The sequence below is a fragment of the Acinonyx jubatus genome, chromosome D3, assembly GCF_027475565.1.
Source record: "Acinonyx jubatus isolate Ajub_Pintada_27869175 chromosome D3, VMU_Ajub_asm_v1.0, whole genome shotgun sequence".
NCBI classification, from domain to species: domain Eukaryota; kingdom Metazoa; phylum Chordata; class Mammalia; order Carnivora; family Felidae; genus Acinonyx; species Acinonyx jubatus.
Window position 1 is genome coordinate 5,614,768 of NC_069392.1, and position 23,611 is coordinate 5,638,378.

At 63.7% G+C, this 23,611-nt stretch overlaps 1 protein-coding gene across 27 annotated transcripts in view; it reads left to right on the forward strand.

Annotated features, from left to right (window-relative positions):
* Window positions 1–23,611, forward strand: part of NCOR2 (nuclear receptor corepressor 2) — a 212,196-nt gene that overhangs the window by 178,817 nt on the left and 9,768 nt on the right. For 12 of the 27 annotated variants that reach the window (XM_053206160.1, XM_053206157.1, XM_053206158.1 and 9 more), the window contains 17 exons: window positions 15–171; window positions 4,189–4,353; window positions 5,363–5,502; window positions 6,213–6,315; window positions 6,487–6,591; window positions 6,914–7,017; window positions 10,468–10,618; window positions 12,953–13,093; window positions 13,366–13,452; window positions 14,103–14,398; window positions 15,860–16,214; window positions 17,353–17,574; window positions 17,989–18,240; window positions 19,006–19,158; window positions 19,284–19,427; window positions 19,517–19,730; window positions 22,083–22,624. In XM_053206160.1, coding sequence (XP_053062135.1) covers window positions 15–171; window positions 4,189–4,353; window positions 5,363–5,502; window positions 6,213–6,315; window positions 6,487–6,591; window positions 6,914–7,017; window positions 10,468–10,618; window positions 12,953–13,093; window positions 13,366–13,452; window positions 14,103–14,398; window positions 15,860–16,214; window positions 17,353–17,574; window positions 17,989–18,240; window positions 19,006–19,158; window positions 19,284–19,427; window positions 19,517–19,730; window positions 22,083–22,624 — 3,331 coding nt within the window. The remainder of the gene's footprint in view (window positions 1–14; window positions 172–4,188; window positions 4,354–5,362; window positions 5,503–6,212; window positions 6,316–6,486; window positions 6,592–6,913; window positions 7,018–10,467; window positions 10,619–12,952; window positions 13,094–13,365; window positions 13,453–14,102; window positions 14,399–15,859; window positions 16,215–17,352; window positions 17,575–17,988; window positions 18,241–19,005; window positions 19,159–19,283; window positions 19,428–19,516; window positions 19,731–22,082; window positions 22,625–23,611) is intronic. The other 15 variants (XM_053206168.1, XM_053206170.1, XM_053206172.1 and 12 more) reach the window with 8 other exon arrangements.

Sequence of the window (23,611 nt, forward strand, 5' to 3'; positions counted from 1 at the left end):
CTCGCTTCTCTCAGCAGGTCACCAAAGTCCATGAGCCCCCCCGGGAGGACGTGGCTCCCCCTGCCCCCCTGCCGCCACAGCACCTGCAGCCGGAGAACGACACCCCCCAACAGCCCGGCAACAGCCCCCGAGGCAAAAGCAGGAGCCCCGTGCCTCCTGCTGAGAAGGAGGGTGAGTGGGTGCCCATGGCCGTGGTGGAGAGTAGGGGGGCGTGGGGGCACGACGGGGACGGGGATGGGGGCCGTCTGCGCGCGTGGGCCGGCTGTCGCGGCTCCGAGCCTGTAGGGGCAGGCGAGCCGGGTAGGTGAGCGGAAGCGGTGGAGGCGAGGCCGTGGGGCATGCTGGGAACGGTGGCGAACCGGGAGCTCCTGGTCTGAGGCGGGCACCTGCTGGCTTCTGCCGAGTCACCCCGTGGCGGTGCGGGCCTGCCGTTGTTCTTCCAGAGAAGCCAGGAACCCGTGTTTTCACGTGAGATCTGGCTTCTCGGCACTGGCAACGTTAAAAGTTGTTCAAAGACGCCGTGTCTGCACGTAAGCGCGTCTGTGGCGCAGCCTCTGATTCCACGGGATTCCGCCCACGTGTGAGCTTCTAGAGCCGTAGAGGAGGCTCGGCGCCCAGCTGGCAGCGGCTCTGGGCCCCGGGCCGGAAGCGCTGCCCCACTCCAGCGCTCACCCTGACCTTGCTCCAGGCCGAGGTCGCCGGGTCCAGCGGGGAGCCCGTGGGGTAATTCCCGGAGCAGCTGTGTTACAGCAGCTGCCCGGGGCGCGCTTTGTTGTGGCCACGGGAAGCTCAAGGTCAGGAGGCGGGCCAGGCGTGGTTTCTTGTGCTCTGCGGTTTCTCTCCGCCTCACACTCCCCATTGGGCCCAGGAAGTTCCAGGCCTGTGTCCCCGAAGGGGCGCCCCTCCCCGTTCAGCCTGGCGCGCGGTGGGTCCGTGTGCATCAGAGGTGCTGGGCGCAGTTCCTCCAAGGCCCCCCCCCCCCCCCCCGCAAGCGCCGGGCCAGCCTCGGCTCCCGCTGGCCGCTCGAGGGGTCGGAGGGCGGGTGCCACCTGCACCCACTTCTCGTGTACAGAGCCCTTCCCTAGGAAGCCGGATTGGCCCTTGGCCGTGGGCCCCCTTGAGGGTGCTGCTGTGTGCCTGTGTGAGAACAAAGAGCAGGGCCGTCCCTGAGGGAGGGCCGCTCCACGCTTCCCACTAGTGACACGGGCCTGCCAGACATGCCCCATGTAGTCAGCCTGCCCCCTTGCCTCCCTGCGTCCGCTCTCCCTGCTGCGCGAAGTCTTAGACGCCACCCACACGGGTGGGCGGGGGTGCATCCTGGCTGGCACGCAGGCTGTCTGCTGGCCACTGGGTCGGGACACTTGTTGAACACCTGTGATGGCCGAGTGCCGTGCCAGGCGGCGGGGAGTTGGCAGTGAGCAAGGTGAAGGGATCGAGGGCCCTTTTCGTGGTTGAGAAGGACATTAAGCCAGGACACACACAGAAAGAAGCAAGATGACTTTGGAGTCGCTCACGCAGTTAAAGAACGAAACAGGGTCGGGGAGGCTCAGAAGAGGGGTCTCTGTGGAGGTGAGGAGTCGGTCATGGGAAGATGTGGGGAAAGGGCATTCATTCCAGGCAGAGGGAGTAGCACACGCAAAGGCCCTGGGGTAGGGACAAGCTTGGTGTGTTTGGGGAGCTGCCAAAAGGTGGATATGGGCGGTGAGGGGGTAGGAGAGAGGATCAGAGCAGGAAAACTGGGGCCCGGATTATGTAGGGCCTCGTAGGCCATGGTGCCACAGGGATTCTGTCTCGGGTGTGGGAGAGGCCTTTTGGGGAGGCATTTTGATGTGTCTGTGCTGTGGGGAGTAATCTGATTTATATTTTGCAAAGATGTCCCTTTCTCTCTGGCCATTGTTGAGGAGGAAGGGCTACAGGGAGTTGTGGGCAGATGGGGGAGGCCACCGTGCTGCTCCCGACCAGCTGTGGTGGCAGTCTGGGCTGCAGGGATGACCACGGAGGCGGGGAGTTTGTTTCAGAGGCAGAAGGCAGCCGGGCCTGCTGAGGGACCCGAGTGGGGATGAGGGCGCGGGGTGTCTGCCTTCTCCCGGGACCCTGCCAGCCCCCCACGCTGGGACCAGGACGCCTCACTACGGGGAGGAGCCGGGCCTGGCTCTGGAGAACATTCCAGGCTCGGGGCACCAGCCCAGGGGTTTGCTGCGTGGCGAGGCCAGGGCCCCAAGCAGCTCTGACCCGTGCCGGATCTGAGCAGGGCTAGGCCACCCTCGGGTGGCCGGGCATCACCCGGGGGCCAGCCAGGACCTGCTGGGACAGGTCATGGGCGCGTCCTGGGTGCCACCACTGGTGGTTTCTGATTGCAGCGGGACGGGGGGGGTGCTGTTTTCCTGGAACGGCTCCCCGCGGCAGACAGCGCCCCTGGCCTCAGGCACCATTCTGGTCTCTCGGGAGCTCCCCTGCTTCCTGGCTCCTGCGTGGGCTCCCCTGGGGCCAGCTGGAGGAACAGGTTGTCTCTCCAGGCCCCTGGCCTCCCGCCCAGGCTGGCCTGGCCCCAGGAGCCCCCCAGCCCCCACCCCTGCCCACCACAGCCCAGGCTGAGCTGCAGGAGGCAGGGGTGGGTAGCTGGACGAGCAAGGCCCAGGGGGGGTGTTCAGGCCAGGCCCTGTGGGGGCGCCTCCATCAGGGGCTGTTGAATCCCTACACGGGGTTGTTCCCCACATCTGCGACCCCCTCCTGTGGGCTGCCCGCCTCAACCAGGGCATGGGTCCCGGGGGGCTCGGTCTCTCGTGGGAGAGATGTGGAGAATCCAGAGCGGGCCCACCTGCGCTGCCACCTGCTGTGCCCACGGCAGGCCTCACTGCTCCGTGCTAACGCTCCCGTGGGCCTTCAGAACCTCCCTGCGCCATCGGAGGTGGCCCAAGAGACGACACCTGCCCGCTGTTCCTGCCCCAGGGGTGGAGAGTTTTGGGGTTTCCCAGTTGTGTCTCCTGCCTGGCTTCTCAGCCACTCACCTCCCCCAGTCGCTGAGCCAGTTCTCAAGGGAGAGGTTTGGAGCTCGGGGCAGATTTCAGGAGAGTAGGAAGTGGGCGGGCGAATGCCGTGACCACAGGCCTGGGCCCCTGGCCTCTGGCCATGGCTGCGGGGTGTCCCCAGGCCTGAGAACCTGGGGCCAGCTTTCATTCATCTTCCTGTGGGCACAGTGCCTAGTGAAGGTTAAGGTCACAGTCTGTAGCCTGACTGCCCGGGCTCGAAGCTGCTTCCCCTCCCAGCGGTGGGCCTTTGACCTGATGACTTTGCCTCTCCTGGCCTCAGTTTTCCCAGCTGTAAAATGGAGACGGTGATAGTTCCGTTTAGGGTGCGATGAGGATAAACGAGTCGGTACACAAACAGGACTTCGAGTGCCGGCTCGTGGGAGGCTGTGGGAGGGCCTTAGTCTCCTGTTCTGTTATCTGTAGCTGCAGAGGCCAGGAGGTTGAGGGTTCAAATCCCGACTTGGCCACGTATTTGATGGTGACCTTGGATAACTCCACTGATGTGTCTGTACCTCAGTTTCCCCCTCCACGCAACAGATCTGGTAACAGTCTCCTTCTCGCAAGCTTGCTCCTTGGATCCATGCTGGCGGGATGCTTAGCACAGTGCCTGGCACACAGTGCGTGCTCAGCAAACAGGCGGCCGTGGTGGTCGTTGTTATCCCAAGGGTCTGCACCTCCAGTCGGCCCTCCTGCCAGGGCATACGTATCGAAGCAAGCCTTCGTCACTGTGCAGAGGCCAGCGAGCTTGTTCTAGAAAGAGCCGGAGAGTCAGTATTTCAGACTTTACGGGCCAGACGGTCTCTGCTGCAGCTACTCAGCTGTGCCGTAGGCAGTAAATAAACGGGCGGACGCGGCCATGCTCCAGAGCAAGTGTCCGTACAAAATCAGGCGGCAGGGCCCAGGCCGCCAGCTCCAGCGCCTGCTTTGGACGTTGGTCCAGGGCCCCTCGCTTGCCCGGCACACTGCGGCTTAGAAGCTCCCCGGGATCTCAGGGGCTCAGGGCGGTGCTGGCCTGCAGACTTGGTGGGCTCCCAGCATAGTCCCCCTTACTATTGGCCAGGACCCCATCCTTGCCCAAGGCCAGTCCTGTGGGCGCAGGAGAGCCTTGTTTGGGCGGGGCTGGCCAAGTACGGCTGACGGCCCTGCCTCATCCCCTCAGCAGAGAAGCCTGTGTTCTTCTCGGCCTTTGCAGCTGACGGCCAGAAGCTGCCCACAGAGCCTCCGTGCTGGACGTCGGGCCTGCCCTTCCCTGTGCCCCCTCGTGAAGTGATCAAGGCCTCCCCGCACGCCCCTGACCCCTCGGCCTTCTCCTACGCCCCGCCTGGTGAGTAGCTCGGCCCAAGCTCGGTCGGCCAGTGCAGTCATTGGTTGGGTGCCAACTCTTGGCACTGGTTTGGAGCTGCATGCGGAGGGATCTTAGAATCTGATGGGACCCAGCAAGAGGGATGGTCTGGTCGGTGAAGGGAAAGAAGGGGGTCTTTTGAGATTAGAGAAATGTGCAGGATTAGAGTCGAAGCCACTGGCAGTAGGGAGCCATAGGAGGTACTTGAGCTGGCGAGGGGGCAGCCCTAGAGTGGGGCTCTGTCTTCCACCAGTGACTTAGAGCTAGAGTATGGGCAGGTGGAAAGAAAAGTCTGGGAGGAAGGGAGGAGGGGAGGGACCTGCTTTGGTTTACAGATACGTTCAGCCGGGGGTTGAGATTCTTTCTGGGTCCTCCAGTCCTGCTGGGCCCCGCCAGCAACAGAAGTAGCACATCTGGGGACTGCTAAGGGCTGTGATGTCAGCAAAGGCCGTCCTAAGCAGAGCTGATCGCGAAGCATGAGTGGGATAAATGAGCCAGGAGCAAAACAGGGCGAGACAGGCCAGGCAGAGGAACTGCACGCGCAGAGGGTCGGAGGCAGGAAAGAGCGGGAGAAACTTGAGAAACAGAATCCGGCTGCCTTGGTGGAAGCTTGGTGCCCAAGCTGTGGGTCCGGGGAGACCACAGGCACCAGGTCGGGGGCACCTGAAAGCTGTGTCAAAGTTTAAGAGTTCATCCTGGGGGCAGTGGGGAGCCATGGAAGGTAAACAGCAAGGGGAGGATGTGAACCAGTAGGCTTTTCAGAATTCCTTTGAGGGGAATGGGCTGCTGTTGGCGGGGGAGGGGGTAAAGTGGGAACGGGGAGACCAGTTAAAGGGGGTCCGGGCTGGAGGTGAGGGGCTTAGACGGGGGCTGGGCTGCGGCAGGGTGGAGGGAGGCTTCCCTAGGGAGGGAAGGGCGCATGTGGACAGGCGCCTGTGGGGGGTGGTCGGTCTGGCAGGGGCCCTGTGACGGACAGGCGTGTGCCCTACAGGTCACCCACTGCCCCTGGGCCTCCATGACAGCGCCCGGCCCGTCCTGCCTCGCCCACCCACCATCTCCAACCCGCCGCCCCTCATCTCCTCCGCTAAGCACCCCAGCGTCCTCGAGAGGCAAATGAACGCCATCTCCCAGGTGAGGCGGGAGGGTCAGCACCCCCCCCGGAGCATCTGTGTGGCCTGGTGCCCAGAGAACAGCCCCTTCCTCTTTTGGGGTTCAGGCTTTCCGTCTGTAAAGCGGGGCATCGGAAACAACGGTGCCTCGGTGGGGGCTGGGCACCCGAGGGGCCGGGGTCGTCTCTGTGCCCTTCACTGCTAGAGCCCGAGCGGGCTGGAGTTTGCCCCAGGACCTGGGGACTCGGGCAGTCAAGAGCACGGACTCTGCAGCCAGACTGTGTGGCCTTGGGCAAATTACCTAAACTTGCTGTGCCTCGGTTTCCCCTCTGTGAAACGGAAGGTCGGATGCACTCGACAGCGCGTGGTGAGCCGTCTGTGGCTGCCTGCCCCTTCGCCTCCCTGACGTATCCGCCTGTGCGGGGAGGGGTGGGGCCAGGTGTCCGCTTTGCCCCGGACCACACATGCGCACCGTTTCCTTTACGCCCCACCGGCTCCTGATGGCCGCTTCGCAGGTGAGGGGATCGAGGCCCAGGAGAGCTGGGGACTTGTCCGTGGTGACTCAGCTGAGCAGCGGCCTGGGACTTGAGCCCCCGGCTCCCCGCCTGCGTGGGATTCCGGCGTGCCCCTCCCCTTGGGCTCTCGCAGAAGGGGCGTCAGGACGCTCTGGCTGGGCGTGTGGTGGAGGGACTGCGAGGGCGCCCGTGAACCCGTGACCTCTGCCCCCCACAGGGAATGTCGGTGCAGCTCCACGTCCCTTACTCAGAGCACGCCAAGGCCCCTGTGGGCCCCATCACCATGGGGCTGCCCCTTGCCATGGACCCCAAGAAGCTGGGTAAGGATCTGGGCCCCCCACCTCGATGGCCCGGGCACGGCTCCAGCTGTCCACGTTGGGGGCTTGAGGGGAGGGTGCCGAAGCCCGGCCCCTGGGTAGGGCTAGGTGGGGGCCGTCCCCCCAGGCCCCTGCACCTGTGCTGTGTGGCTCACCACTCTCACCCGTCCCCAGCGCCCTTCAGCGGAGTGAAGCAGGAGCAGCTGTCCCCGCGGGGCCAGGCTGGGCCCCCGGAGAACCTGGGGGTGCCCACAGCCCAGGAGACATCTGTGCTGAGAGGTGAGGGCGTGAGGGGTGGGCGTGAGGCCCGGATCCTGCCCTGCGTCCCTAGCGGGTGCCCCTCTGCTCTTTGGAGGAGGGTCGAGGCAGGAACGGGTACTTTGATCCCAAATCTGAGGATCATCAACTCCCACAGGGTCCAGAACCCCATCTTCCTGATTGTTTACCTTGCCATTTAGGGCCAGGGGGGCCTTCTGCCCCAGGGGAGACCCCAAGGGGGGGACTTGCCGGTCACCAGGAGCCCAGTCTGGGTGGCTTTTAGGGCCGGGACCTGGGAAGGGGTTGTGGACACCCTTTATGCCCCGTGTCTCGTGTCTTTTAGGGACGTCTCTGGGCTCAGTTCCGGGAGGAAGCATCACCAAGGGCATCCCCGGCACGCGGGTGCCTTCTGAGAGCCCCATCACGTACCGTGGCTCCATCACCCACGTAGGTGTCCCGGGCACCGCACGAGGGGCGGGGGGAAGAACCCGCGGGCCACGGCTCCAGACGCGGCCCTGACCGCAGGCAGAGCCGTGGGCCGGCCCCTCTGTTCCCCCTGGTGCCACCGCATGGCACCTGTCTCGGTGGGTGTGATAATGTCCTGGGCACAGCAGCTCGTTCCGTGGTCGTTTCTCTTGCCTGTGTGGAGCCACGCACCCCAGGTGCTGAGCAAAACGCAGAAGTGGCTGCTCCCAGGGGGCCGGCTGGGTAGCTGGAGGACGTAGGCCGGGGCTCACAGGCCGTGAGAACGGGGCGGGTGACTTCAGAGTGCCCGGTGCTCCAAACTGAGTGACATACCATGATTCAGAATGCCCGGGGCTGCTGAGGCCACACGGACGGGCAAGTCGGGGAGACTTCTCGGGGGTGAGCCTCCTGCAGGAGTCTCAGAATAGCGAGTGGGCGCGTCTCCACACGGGCGAGGGCCAGTGAGGGCCACGGTGCCTGGAGCAGGGAGGGGAGGCCACCTTCAGGCTGTTTGCGCCTTGTGCTCCGCATTGTGGCCGAGCCGGCCCCCACCCCTGGGGGGAGTCGGTCATGAGGCCCTCCTGTGATGCAGATGGGGGCGGGGGGTGGGGGGGCTGTGTTCTCCACCTGACCAAGGCCGGGGGCTCCCTGTGCATCCGGGACACGTTGAACCCTCTCCTCCCTGCCCAGTGAGCACGAGGTGTGGCACCACCGGCTCCTGGGGTCCTTAGCTCCCCGGGCTTTATTTTCCTTCCTTCCGCCCAGGTCCAGACAAGATGCTTTATGCTGGCACAGAGCCCGTGCTAGGATAGCCCATTTTATAGATGAGAAGACTGAAGCCCAGAGATTAAAGCTGAGGTCACATGGCTAGTGAGCAGCGGACCCGGGGTTTCGTGCCCAGCCGCGTCTGGCCCTAGAACACGGTGCCGGAGAACGAGGAGCCAGAACACACGTGTGGGCGTGCCCCTAAGTACACGCGCAGACACGCTCACATACAGGACACAGGCACGGACACACACAGCGGGACAGGCGGGCGCACAGACAGGCTCGCGCGACACCGCCCGCCCCACCCACACGCACGTTAGAGGCGCCGCGTCCCGCCATAGGCTGGGCGGCAGTGAGGCGTTTTCGACCCCGGTGGCCTCAGATCAGACCACAGAGGGGAAGGAAAGCTGAGGCAGCCTCGCTGAGTGCAAAGAACGAGCACCCGGGGCAAAAGTCAGGCCGGGGTGTTCAGGTCCCCGCTCTGCCACCCACTCACTCGGGCAGGGGACGGCCCCTCCTGACTCGGTTTCCCCTCTGGGGAAAAGCACTCCTCCCGGAGTCTTTCTCAAGGGGCCGGTTGTGATTAAAGGTCGAATTCCGGGTCCCCTCGGAGCCCACCTGCCCCGGGTTTCCCGGCAGCTGTGACCCCACGCTGTCTCGGTCACTCACACCCCGTCGGCTGTTTTTCGCAGAGGGTGACAGCTGCCACAACACGTGGGAGTCAGACGCTCCCACGGCCTCGCTTCCGGGTGGCGGCGGGGAAACCCGGCACAGACCACAGGCACGCGCACGCGCCCGTGAACCCAGCGGGCGTGACGCCCCTTCGCAGGCTGGAGGAGGCCCCGGCGCGCTGTCCTCCCTGGGGCTCCTCCCGCCCCCGGGAGCGAAGTTCGCTGGGGTCCGCTCCGGGAGGCTGCAGGCTCCCGGCCCCGAAACAGGCCGTAGGCAAACAGTCTCCCCGCCCGCACGGGTTTGCCCCGTGCGTCGTCCCCAGGGGCGGCGTCCGCAGCCCTTCGCGTCCCGTCCTCTGCTGAAGCCCGGACCGCCTTCGGTGCCTCCAGCAGAGCCCCTTCCCACCATCCGTTGTGGTGTCTGCTCAGCCACTGCTTTGCCCGAGAGGGGCCCGGTCACAGGCCCGGTTCTGATGGCGCCCGCCCCCACCCGGCTAAGGGCCGTGCTGGCAGCAGCCGCCTCTGGAGGAGCCTGTCCTGACAGCTTGGCCCTGTTGGGCGCCCCGGGTGGGACGCCCAGTTATCCCCCAGCTCTACCGCGCTGCGCACAGATGCTTCCCGGGGGCGGGGAGACCCCGGCCAGAGCCTTTGCTGGGGGAAGCCTGGGGAGCTCGTCCGCATCGAGAGCGCCCTCCTGTCCCCTCCTCGCAACGCAGGGCATGCAGGAAAAGCCCAGCGCGTGCCCTTAGCCCGCAGGGGGGGATGTGTCTCAGCAGACGAGTTTCTCTGGGGACACTCGGGGCTCGCTGGTCCGGGGCTTGGCACTCAGTGGGACCCCCACATCTGTGAAATGGCTCCAGTAATCTTAGGAAAAGGGGAAAGAGACGTCTCGATTTAGGGCGAGCTTGTCTGTGTCAAGCGCCTTTGAGAATTACAGACGCAGAGGTTGTTCCCGTTTTGTGGACGTACAGACTGAGGTTCAGAGAGGCAAAGTGACTTGACCCAGGCCACCCGGCAACTCGTTTGTACAGCTGCTGTTTGACATCCAACAGTCTGACCCGGTTGGGGGTCAGTACCTAATCCCCACGCTCATGTTCTCGGAGGTTGCCCAGGGCAGGATGGCACTCCCTGTGGCTGTCTTCTCTCTGCTTGGATACCTCCCCTCGTGGAGAGCTCACTCTACGGCCGTGGTTCTCCTTTGTGGGCAGCTCTGCCTGCCAGGGGACGTTGGGCAACGTCTGGGGACATCTCGGATTGTTACGCCTTGGAGAGGGGCAGATCGGGGAGGCTCGGTGCTGTTCCGGCATCTAGCGGATACATACTGGGGGTCCTGCTACGCATCTCACACACCCAGGACACTGGCCCCACGCGTCATAGTGCTGGGGTTGACAGACCCTGGTTTGGGAAACCGGGGTGCCTGGCCCACGGTCACAGGCACAGTACAGGGACAGGATCTCAGCACCCCCATTAGTTACTGTCGGTGCTTAACACGTCAGGGCTCTGAGAAAGTAAAACCCATACAGTTCAGGTTGGAACACAGACGCCAGGGCCGGACGACCTGGGTTCCAATCCCAGCCCTGCCCCTCCTTAGCTGGTGACCCTGGGTGAAGTCATCTAACCGCTCAGTGCCTCAGTTTCCCCGTCTGAAATAGGCATCACGACCGTGCCTGCCTTAGGATTATTGCCAGGATTAAACGAGTTAGTAGGTAGAGGGGGCTCCGGATGGTTTCCGTTCCGCGGCGGGCGCTCAGTAAGCACACTTAGGATTAACCTTCCTGATGTGGTGCTGTTCCGCCGGGCTTTGTCTCCGCCTTGGGAGCAGCACGTGGGTGGACACACGTGTGCGCTGGTGGACCCAACACGTGTGTGCATGCGCCTGTGTGTGCGCTGGGAGGGCACACGTGTGTGCACGCTGGACGCGCCCACGTCGTGCCCGCCGAGCCCGAGGGACCCCCGTGTGGAGCCTGCCGGGGGCTCACCCGCTCCGTGCCCGCAGGGCACCCCGGCCGACGTCCTGTACAAAGGCACCATCACCAGGATCATCGGCGAGGACAGCCCGAGTCGTCTGGACCGCAGCCGGGAGGACAGCCTGCCTAAGGGCCACGTCATCTACGAGGGCAAGAAGGGGCACGTCCTGTCCTACGAGGGTGAGTCCTGTTGTTAACAGCCCCGAGGAGCTGGCGGGGCGGCCTGGGGCCAGCCAGGCCCTCGGCCTTCCTTCCCGTCCGTGGGAGTCTATCAGTGCTGGGAAAGAACCTTGAGACGGAGGGCCGAGGGGGGCGCTGGAGGAAAGTGGGGCCACGTGGTATTTATGGGGAGCCCAGCGGATGCAGCCCCCCGCTCACAGAGTTCTCAGGACACCACGTGAGATGCAGATTGTGAGTGCTGGAAACCTACTCCTCCAGCCCTGTCCACCAGACCCCAGGCTTTGGTGTTTCTAGAGCTGCTCAAGAGAGGAGGGTCCAGAAAAATGTGGTGGGGGTAAAAAGGCAGCCAGATGCCTTTGGAAAACAGATCTGGGGAGTTGGTGCCCTTCCTGAGTGGTCGAGAACCAGGGAGAAGCATTTCATCCCCATTTTACGGATGTATAGTCACAGCGGTCCTTCTCTCTGGCCACCCTCTGGCCCCTCGACAGACCAGGAGGCTTGGGATCGGGGGAGCAGGGTGTTTGGCCCATTGAGGTGGCTTCACCGGGAGCCGGGGCTGGGTGACAGCATGAAGCGTGACCAGAGAGGTGGTGACCCTCCTGTCCCTGCAGGATGCAAGCCAGCAGCAGGTGAGGGCTGGTCTCCCTTTTACCTCCGCTCAGTTCTTTACAGTTTAGGAAACTAAAGGCTGTGGCCAGCCTTGCCAGAGCAGAGTGGGGAAACTGAGGCCAGAGAGCGGAAGCCTGGCAGTTCTGGCCAACACTGAGCTCTGATCGGCAGCACACGGGGGACCAGCGGGAGGTGATGGCCAGAGTGACCCTCCACCTCCCCTTGCCTCCGCCCCCTCTCCCCTTCTGGGTTCAGGGCCCACAGCCAAGGCAGCCTGCATGGGGGCACTTGGGGGTACAGAGCCGGGATATGAGGTTCCTGGTGGCCTCGGGCACCCAGGGTGGTGGAGCAGAACGCAGCTGACAGGCGCCCCTCTCAGCACTGAGCACTCACCTCTGCTCAGTCCCTGGCACTGCAGGGCCCTAAATTATTTCTCCTCTGGCGAGCGGGCATCTCTTTTCCTCTGTGCCTGCTTCTGCCTGTGCCCGCCCGCCCCCTCGGTGCTGGCCAGGGGTGGAGGTGGTGCCATGTGGCCGCGGGACGGGCCATCGGCTGTGTATTTGGGGCCAGCGTCAGCGTGTGGCTGAGGGTCCGGGGAGGGGCTGAGGGGGGCCTGGGGTCGAGGTGTGTGGGCAGGGAGGGCACAGGCTCCGCTCGGGTCCCCGGACCGGTTCTTGAGCCCCTGTGGCTCTCGAGTGGTCATGTGCAGAATGCGGGCACACGAGGCCTTCGAGTCCCTGACGTGCTTCCTTGGAGCTGCGTGGCGAGTGAGGGCGGCGGGCCGGGTGGAAGGTGGCAGGGGGCGGGGACGGCGGACGGGCCCCCCGGCAGCCCGGACGGCGACTGTGGTGCGACAGTGGTGGACGTCGCCCCGTGTGGATGGGAGGCCACCAGCTCACTGCTGATCTGTCCTTTTATATCACGTACTCTTTTCCCATTTTGGTCTGAAACCACCGTGTTCAAACATCAGCGATTAATTCTCAAGAAAAGCAGCCCAGTATGTCTGCAGGCCGCCGGCCTGTAGCCTCTGGAGCGGACTCCGTGTAGGAACAGGGGGCAGAGCTTGTTCTCAGTGGGGGGGGGGGGGGGGGCGCGGCCTGGGGCCGTGGGGAGCTTACTTCCGACACCCCGGCCTCGGCCGCCCTGAGGGGGAGAGGCTGTGGGCGGGGCTCCAGCCTGCCGGGCGAGGCCGGGCCTCTGTCTTCTCAGACCCCGGGCCTGTCTGGGGGGCCCCTCTGGGCTTCTCCCGGCTTAGCAAGGCCACGTGTGCCACGGCCAGCCTTCCCAGATTGTACACTCTCCCCACGTGGACTCGTAAGGCGCGTCCACGCTTGTACACACGTGTGCACAAGGACACAGGCAGACAGGTACATTTGCGCGCACGGCCTCGCTTCGTTCTCGGCGTGCGTGTGTACGTGCACACGCCCACACGTGCACACACAAATGGTCGCACGCTGCTGCTGGATCTCTGCTCACACACGCGTGTGCGCTGCTGTTCGTGTCCCAAGCCGGCACCGTGTGAGGACGTGTTTGCGTGCACACCCACGTGGCCACGTGTGGCCGAAGGCACGCCCCTGAGACGGTGGGTCGGGGCTCAGGCCCTGGCAGGACTGCCCGCTGGGGTTCCCCGCGAGGCTCAGCCGGCCCTGTGGCGGGGCCGCGTCTCCTGTCCCCGGGCCCTGTGGGCCGCCAGCCCCCCCGCCACGAGCGCGGTCTGCTTTCCAGGTGGTATATCTGTGTCCCAGTGCTCCAAGGAGGACGGCAGGAGCAGCTCTGGACCCCCGCACGAGACGGCCGCCCCCAAGCGCACCTACGACATGATGGAGGGCCGCGTCAGCAGGGCCATCTCCTCTGCCGGCATCGAAGGTGGGCACCGGGACCTGGGTCGGGGGGGGGGGGGGGGGCCTTCCCAACTCAGTGCCTTAGAGCGCCCCCTGGAGGAGGGCGGGGACGGTTGGCCCGATTTTCCGGAGAGGAAACCTGGGGCTGGGGTTGGCTGAGGGTCGGGCTGGAGGCGGTGACGGCCCCCCCCTCCCGCCCCCGAGAGAGTCCGGTGCCAGCACCCCGCCATCATCTTGGGGACTGCTTTCAAGTGGCCACGGGACCCACGTAACCCTGATGCGGTTGCCCCCCTCCAGGTCTCATGGGCCGGGCCATCCCGCCGGAGCGACACAGCCCCCACCACCTCAAGGAGCAGCACCACATCCGAGGCTCCATCACACAAGGTGCCAGCCGCCCACCGCCCCCACGGCGTCCGGCCGCCCGCTGCCCTCAGGGCCGCTCTAACGAGCGCTCAGAGGTTTCCCTCCGGACGGGCGGGGGTGGGGGCGGGGAGCCGTGCACGTGTACGCGAGCTGTACGGGCACGGGCTGAAACGGAGAGCAGGGACACTTGTTCCTTAGAAACGTAGAGGGAAAGCAGATTACCAGCCGCCGCCCTGCCCTCGCTAGGTTTACTGAGCCTCTGTTTCGTGCTCGGTACTCACCACGTGCCGCTTCGGTGCTGTCGTGTGAGGCCGGCGTTACCGCTTGCTGGCACTCACCGGCAGCTTCCGTTATCACGTCACCCACGTTGTCTCGGCTGGTCGGCGGCCAGCCACCTGCTACGGGCCCCATCCCGTGCTTTCCGTCTGCGGTATCTCCCTGAACGTGCGCGACTCGGTGAGGGGTTTCGATTAGTAGTCCTGTTCTGTATGTGAAGAGACTGAGGCTCGGAGGCTCAGAGAGGTCAGGTCGTGTGCTCAAGGCCACACGGCGAGTGCGGATTAGAAGCCAGGTCGTCTGGCTCCAGAATCACTGGAGGGCGGAGACCCCAGGGTAGGATGGGGCATGGTGGGGCGCAGAGCCGAGGGCCAGCGCCCTGTCCTCCTTGGCAGGGATCCCACGGTCCTACGTGGAGGCCCAGGAAGACTACCTCCGTCGGGAGGCCAAGCTCCTGAAACGCGAGGGCACGCCGCCACCGCCCCCGCCCCCACGGGACCTGGCCGAGGCCTACAAGGCCCGGCCCCTGGAGGCGCTGGGCCCCCTGAAGCTGAAGCCGGCCCACGAGGGGCTGGTGGCGACGGTGAAGGAGGCCGGCCGCTCCATCCACGAGATTCCCCGGGAAGAGTTGCGGCGCACGCCCGAGCTGCCCCTGGCCCCGCGGCCGCTCAAGGAGGGCTCCATCACACAGGTAACGAGCCGGCTGGGCAGGACAGCTCCTTCCCTGGCCTCTACAAATGGGGAAACTGAGGCTCGCCTCAGTGGATACCTTGCCCGAGATTACACAGCTGCTCACCACTGACCCTTTGCCGTGTGCGTCCCAGATTCTGTGCTGAGGGCTTTATATCCGTGACCTCATTGAATTGTATTTACGTCCTGTGGGGTCTGTAGCCATTATCCCCGTTCTTCAGCTGGAAGACCTGAGGCCCAGAGAGCCCAGGCAGCCCGCTATAGTCCCCGAGCTCACCGTGAAAACGAACGGCTGCTGCTGTCTGGGTTTTTGTTACAGGCCAGGTGCCGCCTGAGCACCTCGCGTCGTGCCCAGTTTAGCCCCTGCAGCCACGCTCTGAGGGTCTCGTTTTATCGGTGCGTAAATGGAGGCTCAGAGACGTGAAGTGACTTGCCCAGGGTCACACAGCAAGTGAATGGCAGTTGGTGAAACCCAGATGTTCCTAAACTGCAACGTCTTTGCTTCTCGGCGTCCCGTTTCCCCCACCAGCCTGCTGCACCCCTGCGGCCCCGGCTGCCCAGGGGGCCCCAGCCCAGTAGGGCACGATCAGCTCCCGTTGTGCAAGGAGCCGGTAGTGGAAACCACCGTCCCTTCCCGTGGTCAGAGGTGGCCGGACGGAAGGAGGACGGATGGTGGGAACCGTCCCTGGGGCTGCGTGGCCATGAGGCAGACGGGGCTGGGAAGGGTATCCCGGGAGGGCGACCCAGCTTCCCTTGGGGGGAAGGTGCCCGATGCCCGGAGAAGCAGTGGGGACGGTAGCCACCGCCAGGGGCCTGGGTGAGACTTGCCCGTGGACCCCAGAGGAAGGCCAGTCTGACTCTACAGTATCCTCGTTAGAAGCAGGGTATCTCTTTCCCTTTCTTACGGAAGTGACGAAAACGTTCGTGAGTAGACTCAGGGTTCTGTTGCTTACAGACGCCGGCCCCCGCTGCACCCCGGGTTCCCAAGGCTGTGTCAACAGAGCGGGGGCTTCTCCGGGGCGGCCAGCCTGCACTGTGGTCCATGACCCCCTGTTTATTCAGCTGCCCCTTCTGGCCGGAGAGCAAACAGACCTCAGCCCTGACCTCTGAGCCTTGGGCACCAGGCGGTGGGACTGGGTTTTGCTGCTGAATTTCCTGGAGTGACCTCGAGTGGGCCGGCAGGGGGAGGGGGTCCCAGACCAGTGGGAGGAGTGGGGGTGTCGAGGCTCCAGGGGCCGACGGAGGGTCCCCGCTTGCTCCGGGCATGGCTGGCCTGTGAGCTTGGTGGCCCTGGGGCCAGGACAGGGACGGACAGGGCGGTGACCCGTGCGTTCATCTCAGGCTCAGCAAAGCCCTTCGTCCCCCTGCCCCTGGAGGCGTGAGCCGTCGCTCCTGCTTCGTGGCCGAGAAACTGAGGCTCAGAGACGTCCTGCGGCCGGTGCTCACACCCCTGTCTCCCCAGGGCACCCCGCTCAAGTATGACACTGGCCCGTCCTCCGCCGGCTCCAAAAAGCATGACGTGCGCTCCATCATCGGCAGCCCCGGCCGCACGTTCCCGCCCGTGCACCCGCTGGACGTGATGGCCGACGCCCGGGCGCTAGAGCGCGCCTGCTACGAAGAGAGCCTGAAGGGCCGGCCGGGGGCAGCCGGCAGCTCGGGGGGCTCCATCACCCGGGGGGCCCCGGTCATCGTGCCTGAGCTGGGCAAGCCGCGCCAAAGCCCCCTGGCCTACGAGGAGCACGGGGCGCCCTTCGCCGGCCACCTCCCACGCGGCTCGCCGGTGACCACACGGGAGCCCACCCCACGCCTGCAAGAGGGTGCGTGGGGGGTGGGGGGGTGGGGTGCGGGCACCGGGTGGGCTCCTGCCTCGGGGGACTGCCTCCCCACCCACCCTCAGCTTAGGCTAGAAACCAGGGGCACCCTCGGGCCGGCGCGTACTTTCCACCTGCCGGGCCTGTGGCTTCTGCCCCCAAAGTACACTTTGATTTCTCTTCGTCTCCCTGCCACCCCAGACCACCGTGATTCCCCACCTGGGGGGCCACCGCAACTCCCCTCCTGTCCTGCTGTATGCTGCGTCCCAGATGCAGCCAGAGCCGTCCTTTGAAACATTCACATCCCGTCACGCCACTCTAACGCTTAAACCTTTCTAGTGATTCCTCACTGCATTTAGGGGGGAAAAAAAAATCCACCTTTTAGCCACGGCCGTGAGCAGCCCGTAGGACCTGGCCCGGTGCACTCTGCACGTCACGGTCACCACATTCCTTTATCCACCAGAGGCCGGGCCAGCGGGTTTCCTCCTCTCTGTTCCTGAGTGTGCGCAGGGCCTTTGCACCTGCTCTCCCCGCTGCCTGAAGCCTCCCCCACATGCAGAGTGTTACCTAAGTGGCTTCTTGTTGTCCTTCGGGTCTCTGTTCAAATGTCACATTCTTGGGAAGGCTTTTATGACCCTCCCCCACTATTCTGGTCACATTCTGTCACATTTTGCACGTCCCCCGGAGCGTTGATCTCGCGGAGATTTTCGCTTGAAGACCAGTGGGTCGCTTCTCTCCAGCAATTAAGTGCGCCACGTCGGTGTGGTCTCCTGCCTGTTGTGTTGACGGGGCCAGCTGCGTTTCTTACGACAGTGCTTGGCCTGTAATAGAGGCTCCATAAATATTTTCGATTGCTTGAATAAAGAAAGGAAGGAACAAATGAACAAAAGAACAAATAAATGAAAGCATGAATGAATGAGTTTTTTAAAAAAGAACACAAACACAGCAGCAAATGGGTAAATGGAAGAACACAGGAACCGGAGGCAAAGAAACAGGTGAAGGAGGAGGTCTGGTCCTTGCATCCCTGAGAGCCGCCCCCCTCAAGTGGCCTCCCCTAAATGCTGGCCCCGGCGGCCCCCGTGTTGGGGGCTGTGACAGCGGTGGCACAGAGGTCCAACGCCACCCCCTTGGCCTGTCCCCACAGGCAGCCTCTCATCTAGCAAGGCATCCCAGGACCGGAAGCTGACGTCCACGCCCCGGGAGATCGCCAAGTCCCCCCACAGCGCCGTGCCTGAGCACCACCCCCACCCCATCTCGCCCTACGAACACCTGCTTCGGGGCGTGAGCGGTGTGGACCTGTACCGCGGCCACATCCCCCTGGCCTTCGATCCCACCTCCATACCCCGCGGGATCCCTCTCGATGCAGGTGATTGTCTGGGACCCGTAGACCCCCACAGCGCGGGGCCGGGGACCTCGTCCATGTCAGCCCCAGTTTCCTGTGGAACTTACCAGTGCCTTTAAAATTGCAAACGTATCAAAAAGAGGCCGCCGTGCCTGAGTGTTTCTCAAACGGACGTGGTCTGAAAATCTGTTTAAAAGGATGCATCCCTCGGGGATCTTAGCGGTCTACGCTGTGGATGCCCTTTAGGGGAACTTCGATCCGAAGAACGTTATCGATAAAAAGTACCCCACGTTGTCTTGGGGAGCCAAGGTTTTTCTGCGCGTAGCCCCTCAGTTCTGGGTTGGGGCCGGTGTTTGGGGGAGGCCGTCGGGTGCGCGGGCTGGGGGCGGAACGACGGGCGGGTGAGCCAGCCTGACCTCGCTCCCCTTCTCCCCGCAGCCGCGGCCTATTACCTGCCCCGACACCTGGCCCCCAACCCCACCTACCCGCACCTGTACCCACCTTACCTCATCCGCGGCTACCCCGACACGGCGGCGCTAGAGAACCGCCAGACAATCATCAACGACTACATCACCTCGCAGCAGATGCACCACAACGCGGCAACCGCCATGGCCCAGCGGGCTGACATGCTGAGGGGCCTCTCGCCCCGCGAATCCTCTCTGGCACTCAACTATGCCGCTGGCCCTCGAGGTGGGTGGGGAGGGCACTTCCGGGCAAGGGGGTGGGTGGGTGGACACCATTCCGCGCCCCCAGAACCGGCCCCGTCCCTCGTCCGCCCGGCCCCCTCGGGAGTGCGAAGGACGCGGGTGTTCTCGCTGAGGCCGTGGGGTGCGGTCACCTTAGAGGCCTGGGCGGTGGAACAGCCTTGAGAACGCACGCGGACCTGGCGCGGGGTTGAGAATTGTGTGGGCCGCGAGCGTGAGGGTGGGGGTGTGTCTGACAGCGTGTGCGTTCCAGATGCACACGCAGGAGGTGAGCGCGTGCCTGTGCGAACTCTGTGTGGATGGGGGTCCTTGGCCTGACCAAAAGAGATCAAAATACGAGGCTGTGAATTTCTGGCTCCCTCGACTCACAAACAGCCTGTGGCTGCTTTGTGAGTGCGTTCCAAGTCGTCCTCTGGAAACATTTCTGGAAGGTTCTTTTCAACAACCAAGTACCAGTTAGGGTCCGTTTGGAAAAAGCAGTCACGCTAGGTATTTCAGGCAGTGGGGACTGAATACAGGGAGCTGACCGGAGCAGGTGGGAGGCTGGAAGAACGGAAGGGGCCAGCCAAGTGCGCGGGGATGCCCACCACAGGGCACGACCGCCTCTGGGATTTGGAGGTCAAAGGAGGTGGGACTGGGAGAGCCTGGCATCCAGAAGAGGGGCCCGAGGGGACCGGTGCAGAACCAGGAGTGGGCGCCCGGTCCCTCCGGCCCTTTGCCCACAACCCCCCGGCCCCACCTCCTCCCACAGGCATCATCGACCTGTCCCAAGTGCCACACCTCCCCGTGCTGGTGCCCCCGACCCCGGGCACACCGGCCGCCGCCGCCATGGACCGCCTTGCCTACCTCCCCACAGCGCCCCAGCACTTCAGCAGCCGGCTCAGCAGCTCCCCGCTCTCCCCAGGTAACACCCCTGCCCCGTCCCATCCACCCCCCAGGTAACAACCCTCCCCTGTCCCATCCACCCCAGAGGACAGGCCCCGGCCCTCCCTGAGCACGGGGCTGAACCACAGGACTTCTGGTCTCCAGGGGGTCCCACTCACTTGACGAAACCCGCCACCACCTCGTCGTCCGAGAGGGACCGGGAGCGCGACCGGGAGCGTGACCGGGAGCGCGAGAAGCCGGTCCTCACGTCCACCACCACCGTGGAGCACGCGCCCATCTGGAGACCTGGTAGGGCGGCGGAAGTCCCTGTCCCAGCCTCTGGGGGTCCTCATGGGCCACGCGACCTGTCCCCTGACCCCGCAGCCTGTCCCTGCCAGGTACGGAGCAGAGCAGCGGCGGCAGCGGCGGCGGAGGGGGTGGGGGCGGCAGCGGCAGTGGCCGCCCCACCCCCCACTCCCACCAGCACTCGCCCATGTCACCCCGGGCCCAGGACACCGTCCAGCAGAGACCCAGCGTGCTGCACAACACGGGCATGAAGGGCATCCTCACCTCCGTGGAGCCCAGCACGCCCACGGTCCTGAGGTGGGCCAGGTTGGCACAAGGGAGGGGACGGGCGGGCGGGCCGTGGGTGCAAAAGCGCACTGGTGGGAGAGAGATGGGAAGGAGAATGATGGGTGGGAGAGTAGGGAGATGGATGGTGGGTAAATGAATAGGAGGTAGGACGGCAGATGGACAGGTGGGTGAATGGATGATGCATGGGTAGGTGGAGGGAAGGGCAGGTGAAGGTGATAGATGGGTGAGTATTTGGGAGGGAAATGGATAGGTGATTGGGTTGGGATGGGCACGTGGAGAGAGAAATGGATAGGTGGGTGGGTGGTGTGTGGATGAGTGGGTAGTTGGGTGGATGGAAGGGTGGTTGGGTTAGACAGGTGAGTGAATGGACAGATGGAGCTGGATGAATAGATGGGTGGATGGCTAACTGAATAGATGTAGGTTGAGTGAGATAGGTGAGTAGGTGGATGGATGGATGGATGGATGGATGGATGGATGGATGGATGGATGAGTAGGTAGGTGGAAGCATGGGTAGAGGGTAAGTTGGGTGAGTGGGTGGATGAGTAGGTGGATAGATGGATGGATGGATGGATGGATGGATGAGTAGGTAGGTGGAAGAATGGGTAGATGGTGAGTTGGGTGAGTGGGTGGATGAGTAAGTAGATGGATGGATGGGTAGATGGTGAGTTGGATGAATGGATGGATGAGTAGGTAGGTGGAAGCATGGGTAGATGGTGAGTTGGGTGAGTGGGTGGATGAGTAGGTGGATGGATGGATGGATGGATGGATGGATGGATGGATGGATGGTGAGTTGGGTGAGTGGGTGGATGGTGAGTTGGATGAATGGATGGATGAGTAGGTAGGTGGAAGGATGGGTAGATGGTGAGTTGGGTGGGTGGGTGGCAGGTTGGGTGGGCAGGTGGATGAGTAGGTGAGTAGGTTGTCAGGTTCAGGGATAGTCTGTGGAAAGGAGACGGACACGTAAGAGGGGGCTGTGGGAAGAGACTCTTCTGGTCCTCCCCAGACTTGGGGGAGGTGTCCCTCTTGCCTGGACAAAACCTAGGGGTTCTGTTAAGATGAGAGAGGCTCTTTAGGCCATGTGTGCCCCCCCCAGAGTCAAGTCACTCTCATAAGGGGGCCCAGGTCAGGTCCCTTCTGATGACACCCACCCCCAGGACTGCGGGCAGAGCTGCCTGATGCGAGGGGGCGGGGGCTCCGTACTCCTCCCTGCCCAGAGTCCTGTTTGGAGGCAGGCGTTTCTTCCGAGGTAAAGCTTCTATTCATACGAGTACCGCCCCCGCCATTTGGCTGTTCTAAGTCATACCCACCCCCCAACCACAGTTCCAGTTGGGAAAAATGACAACCCGTTTCCCAGAAGCACTGGCTTTGTCCTCACTGACTCAACTACTCAGCAGCTACACGAAGCGGGAGCACCTGGCTGCTTAGAGCGAGATCATGGCTCAGCACAAAGTGGTTTGTGCACACTGGCAACAAGCCAGTTAGAAACTGTCATGCGGGCATCGAGCCTTTCCCTCTGGCAGCTGGAGCGAGGGTCAGCAAAGGGCAGGGCGCCGCCTCGTGGCATCACTGGGCTTGACGGAGAGGCCACAGGGCTGGGGTCGGGCCGGTTCACATCCAAGCCTCAGTGTCCTGATCTGCAAAGTGGGGATAATTACGTTTACCCCGTGAAGATCAGAGGGTACATTTGTGCATTCCTTCTCCCCAGCCGGTCCCCCCTGGGGCTTACGGCCTCGACCGTAGCAGTTGGGGAAGGCTGCTTGGAGGAAGAGGCAAGTGACCCTCCAGAGGAGCAGGGCCGGGCGGAGTTCCCGAGAGCCTTGCTGTTCTCTAACCGCCCACGCCGCCTACCCTCGGGGCCTTTGCCCCTGTTTTTCCAACTCCTCACGTAGCTGTGGTGCGTGCATTTCCTCGAGCGCCCCCAGCAGACCCTCGCCCACCTGCCAGCGCGAGAGTCTCCTCCCGTTCTCCGTCACCCTGACTTGTTGTTGACCGGTTCCCAGGCTGTGGGCGTGGGTAACTTCTCTGTTAACTTGTATATAGTCTGCTCAACCGGAACGTAAGGCGATTTTGTCTGGTTCATTCGCTGCCATGTCCTTCAAGGTCTAGAACACTGTCTAGAACAGTGCCTGACAACGTACTAGGTGTTTAGTAAGAAGTCTTGGAACGACGGACTGAATGAATGAATGCATGAGTGAGCGAGTGAGTGAAGGCATGTGGGGTGGGTAAGGCCATGTCGGGAGGGCGGGTTCATTCTGCGAGCAGTGGGGACTCATCAGGGTGCTGGAGTGAGGGAGTGGCCCCGCCTCGGCCTCCTGGGCCCCTAGTGGGGGCACTGCTCCAGCCCCCTGACCGCCTTCTCTCCTCCCCCAGGTCCACCTCTGCCTCCTCGCCTGTCCGCCCGGCCGCCACATTCCCACCCACCACCCACTGTCCTCTGGGTGGCACCCTGGACGGGGTCTACCCCACCCTCATGGAGCCTGTCTTGCTGCCCAAGGAGGCCCCAAGGGTCGCCCGGCCCGAGCGGCCCCGTGCGGACGCTGGCCACGCCTTCCTTGCCAAGCCCCCAGCCCGCTCTGGGCTGGAGCCCGCCTCCTCCCCCAGCAAAGGCTCCGAGCCGCGGCCCCTGGCGCCCCCCGGCTCCAGCCACACGGCCATCGCCCGCACCCCAGCAAAGAGCCTCGCACCCCACCACGCCAGCCCGGACCAGCCTGCGCCGCCCGCCTCGGCCGCGGACCCGCACCGGGAAAAGACTCAAAGTAAACCCTTTTCCATCCAGGAATTGGAGCTCCGTTCTCTGGGTAAGACCACCCTGACAGCGGCCACCTTCATAGACGCGATAATCATGCGTCAAATTGCTCACGATAAAGGGCCGCGAGAAGGAGGTTCGCTGGCCAACGACTCCCCTCGCGATGGTAAGACTTCCGGACCCGCCGCCCGCCCACCCCGTCTTGTGGCCTAAAGATATTTTCAGATCTCTGCTTTTTATTTTTTTCCCCCCATTTTACGTTGGTTTTGGTATTTTGTTTTTAAACGCGTCCTCGTCGATTGCACGCTATGATGACTATTCCTCAAGCTGCCGCCCACCCCCTCTGATTTGGGGGCGCCTCATCATTTCACATTGTTTTATCATGATATATATATATATATTTTTTTGGATTTTCGCTTTTTTTCCTTTAATGAATGGATCTGTGATTTTGACTTCAACTGCGCCTCCCATGTCCCAACCTTTGCGCCTGTGTTTGGGGAGCAGAGGGAGTGGGGCTGCAGAGGGGCTCGGGCTGCCACCGGCTGCCGCGTGGGTGAGTCTGCTTTGGAGGACGCCCGCGAGGCAGACTGTCTGGGAGGGCAGGGGAGCACACTGCTCTCCAGGAAGAAATGACCCCTGCACTCTGCCAGGGCCGTGAGGGGCTCTCGGGGATGCCCCGGCCCCACATGTCCTTGCTGGCCTCCACCCTGCAGCCCCTGGGAGAAGAATAGTCCCGGGCCCCGTCTCCCACCTCTGGCCCCTTCTCAGGGCTCCTCTTTGCTGGCCCGGGGGGCTGCAGGGACTGTGGCCCAGACCGGGTCCTGGGACCCTAGGGTCCCTCCCTGGCCCCCGCCCCCCGCTGATCTCACTCCTGCACTGCCTCCCCTGGAGACTCGTCCTCCTCACAGCCCCCACCATCCGGGTCTGTGTTTCCCCTGTCCCTAGGTCATCGTCCGTCTCTTGGCCTGTCTCCCTGTGTGTCCGTCTGCGTTCTTCCTCCAACGGCCTCTCTCTCTCACCCCACCACCCCATCTCCCCCATTTCTCGATGCGCCCCGCCCCCCCCAGCCAGCCGGCAGCCCCGGTCTGGCTCCCTTTCTCTACCCATCCACCCACGGCACCCGTCTGATCTGGGGGCCCGAGCCAGCGGGGGA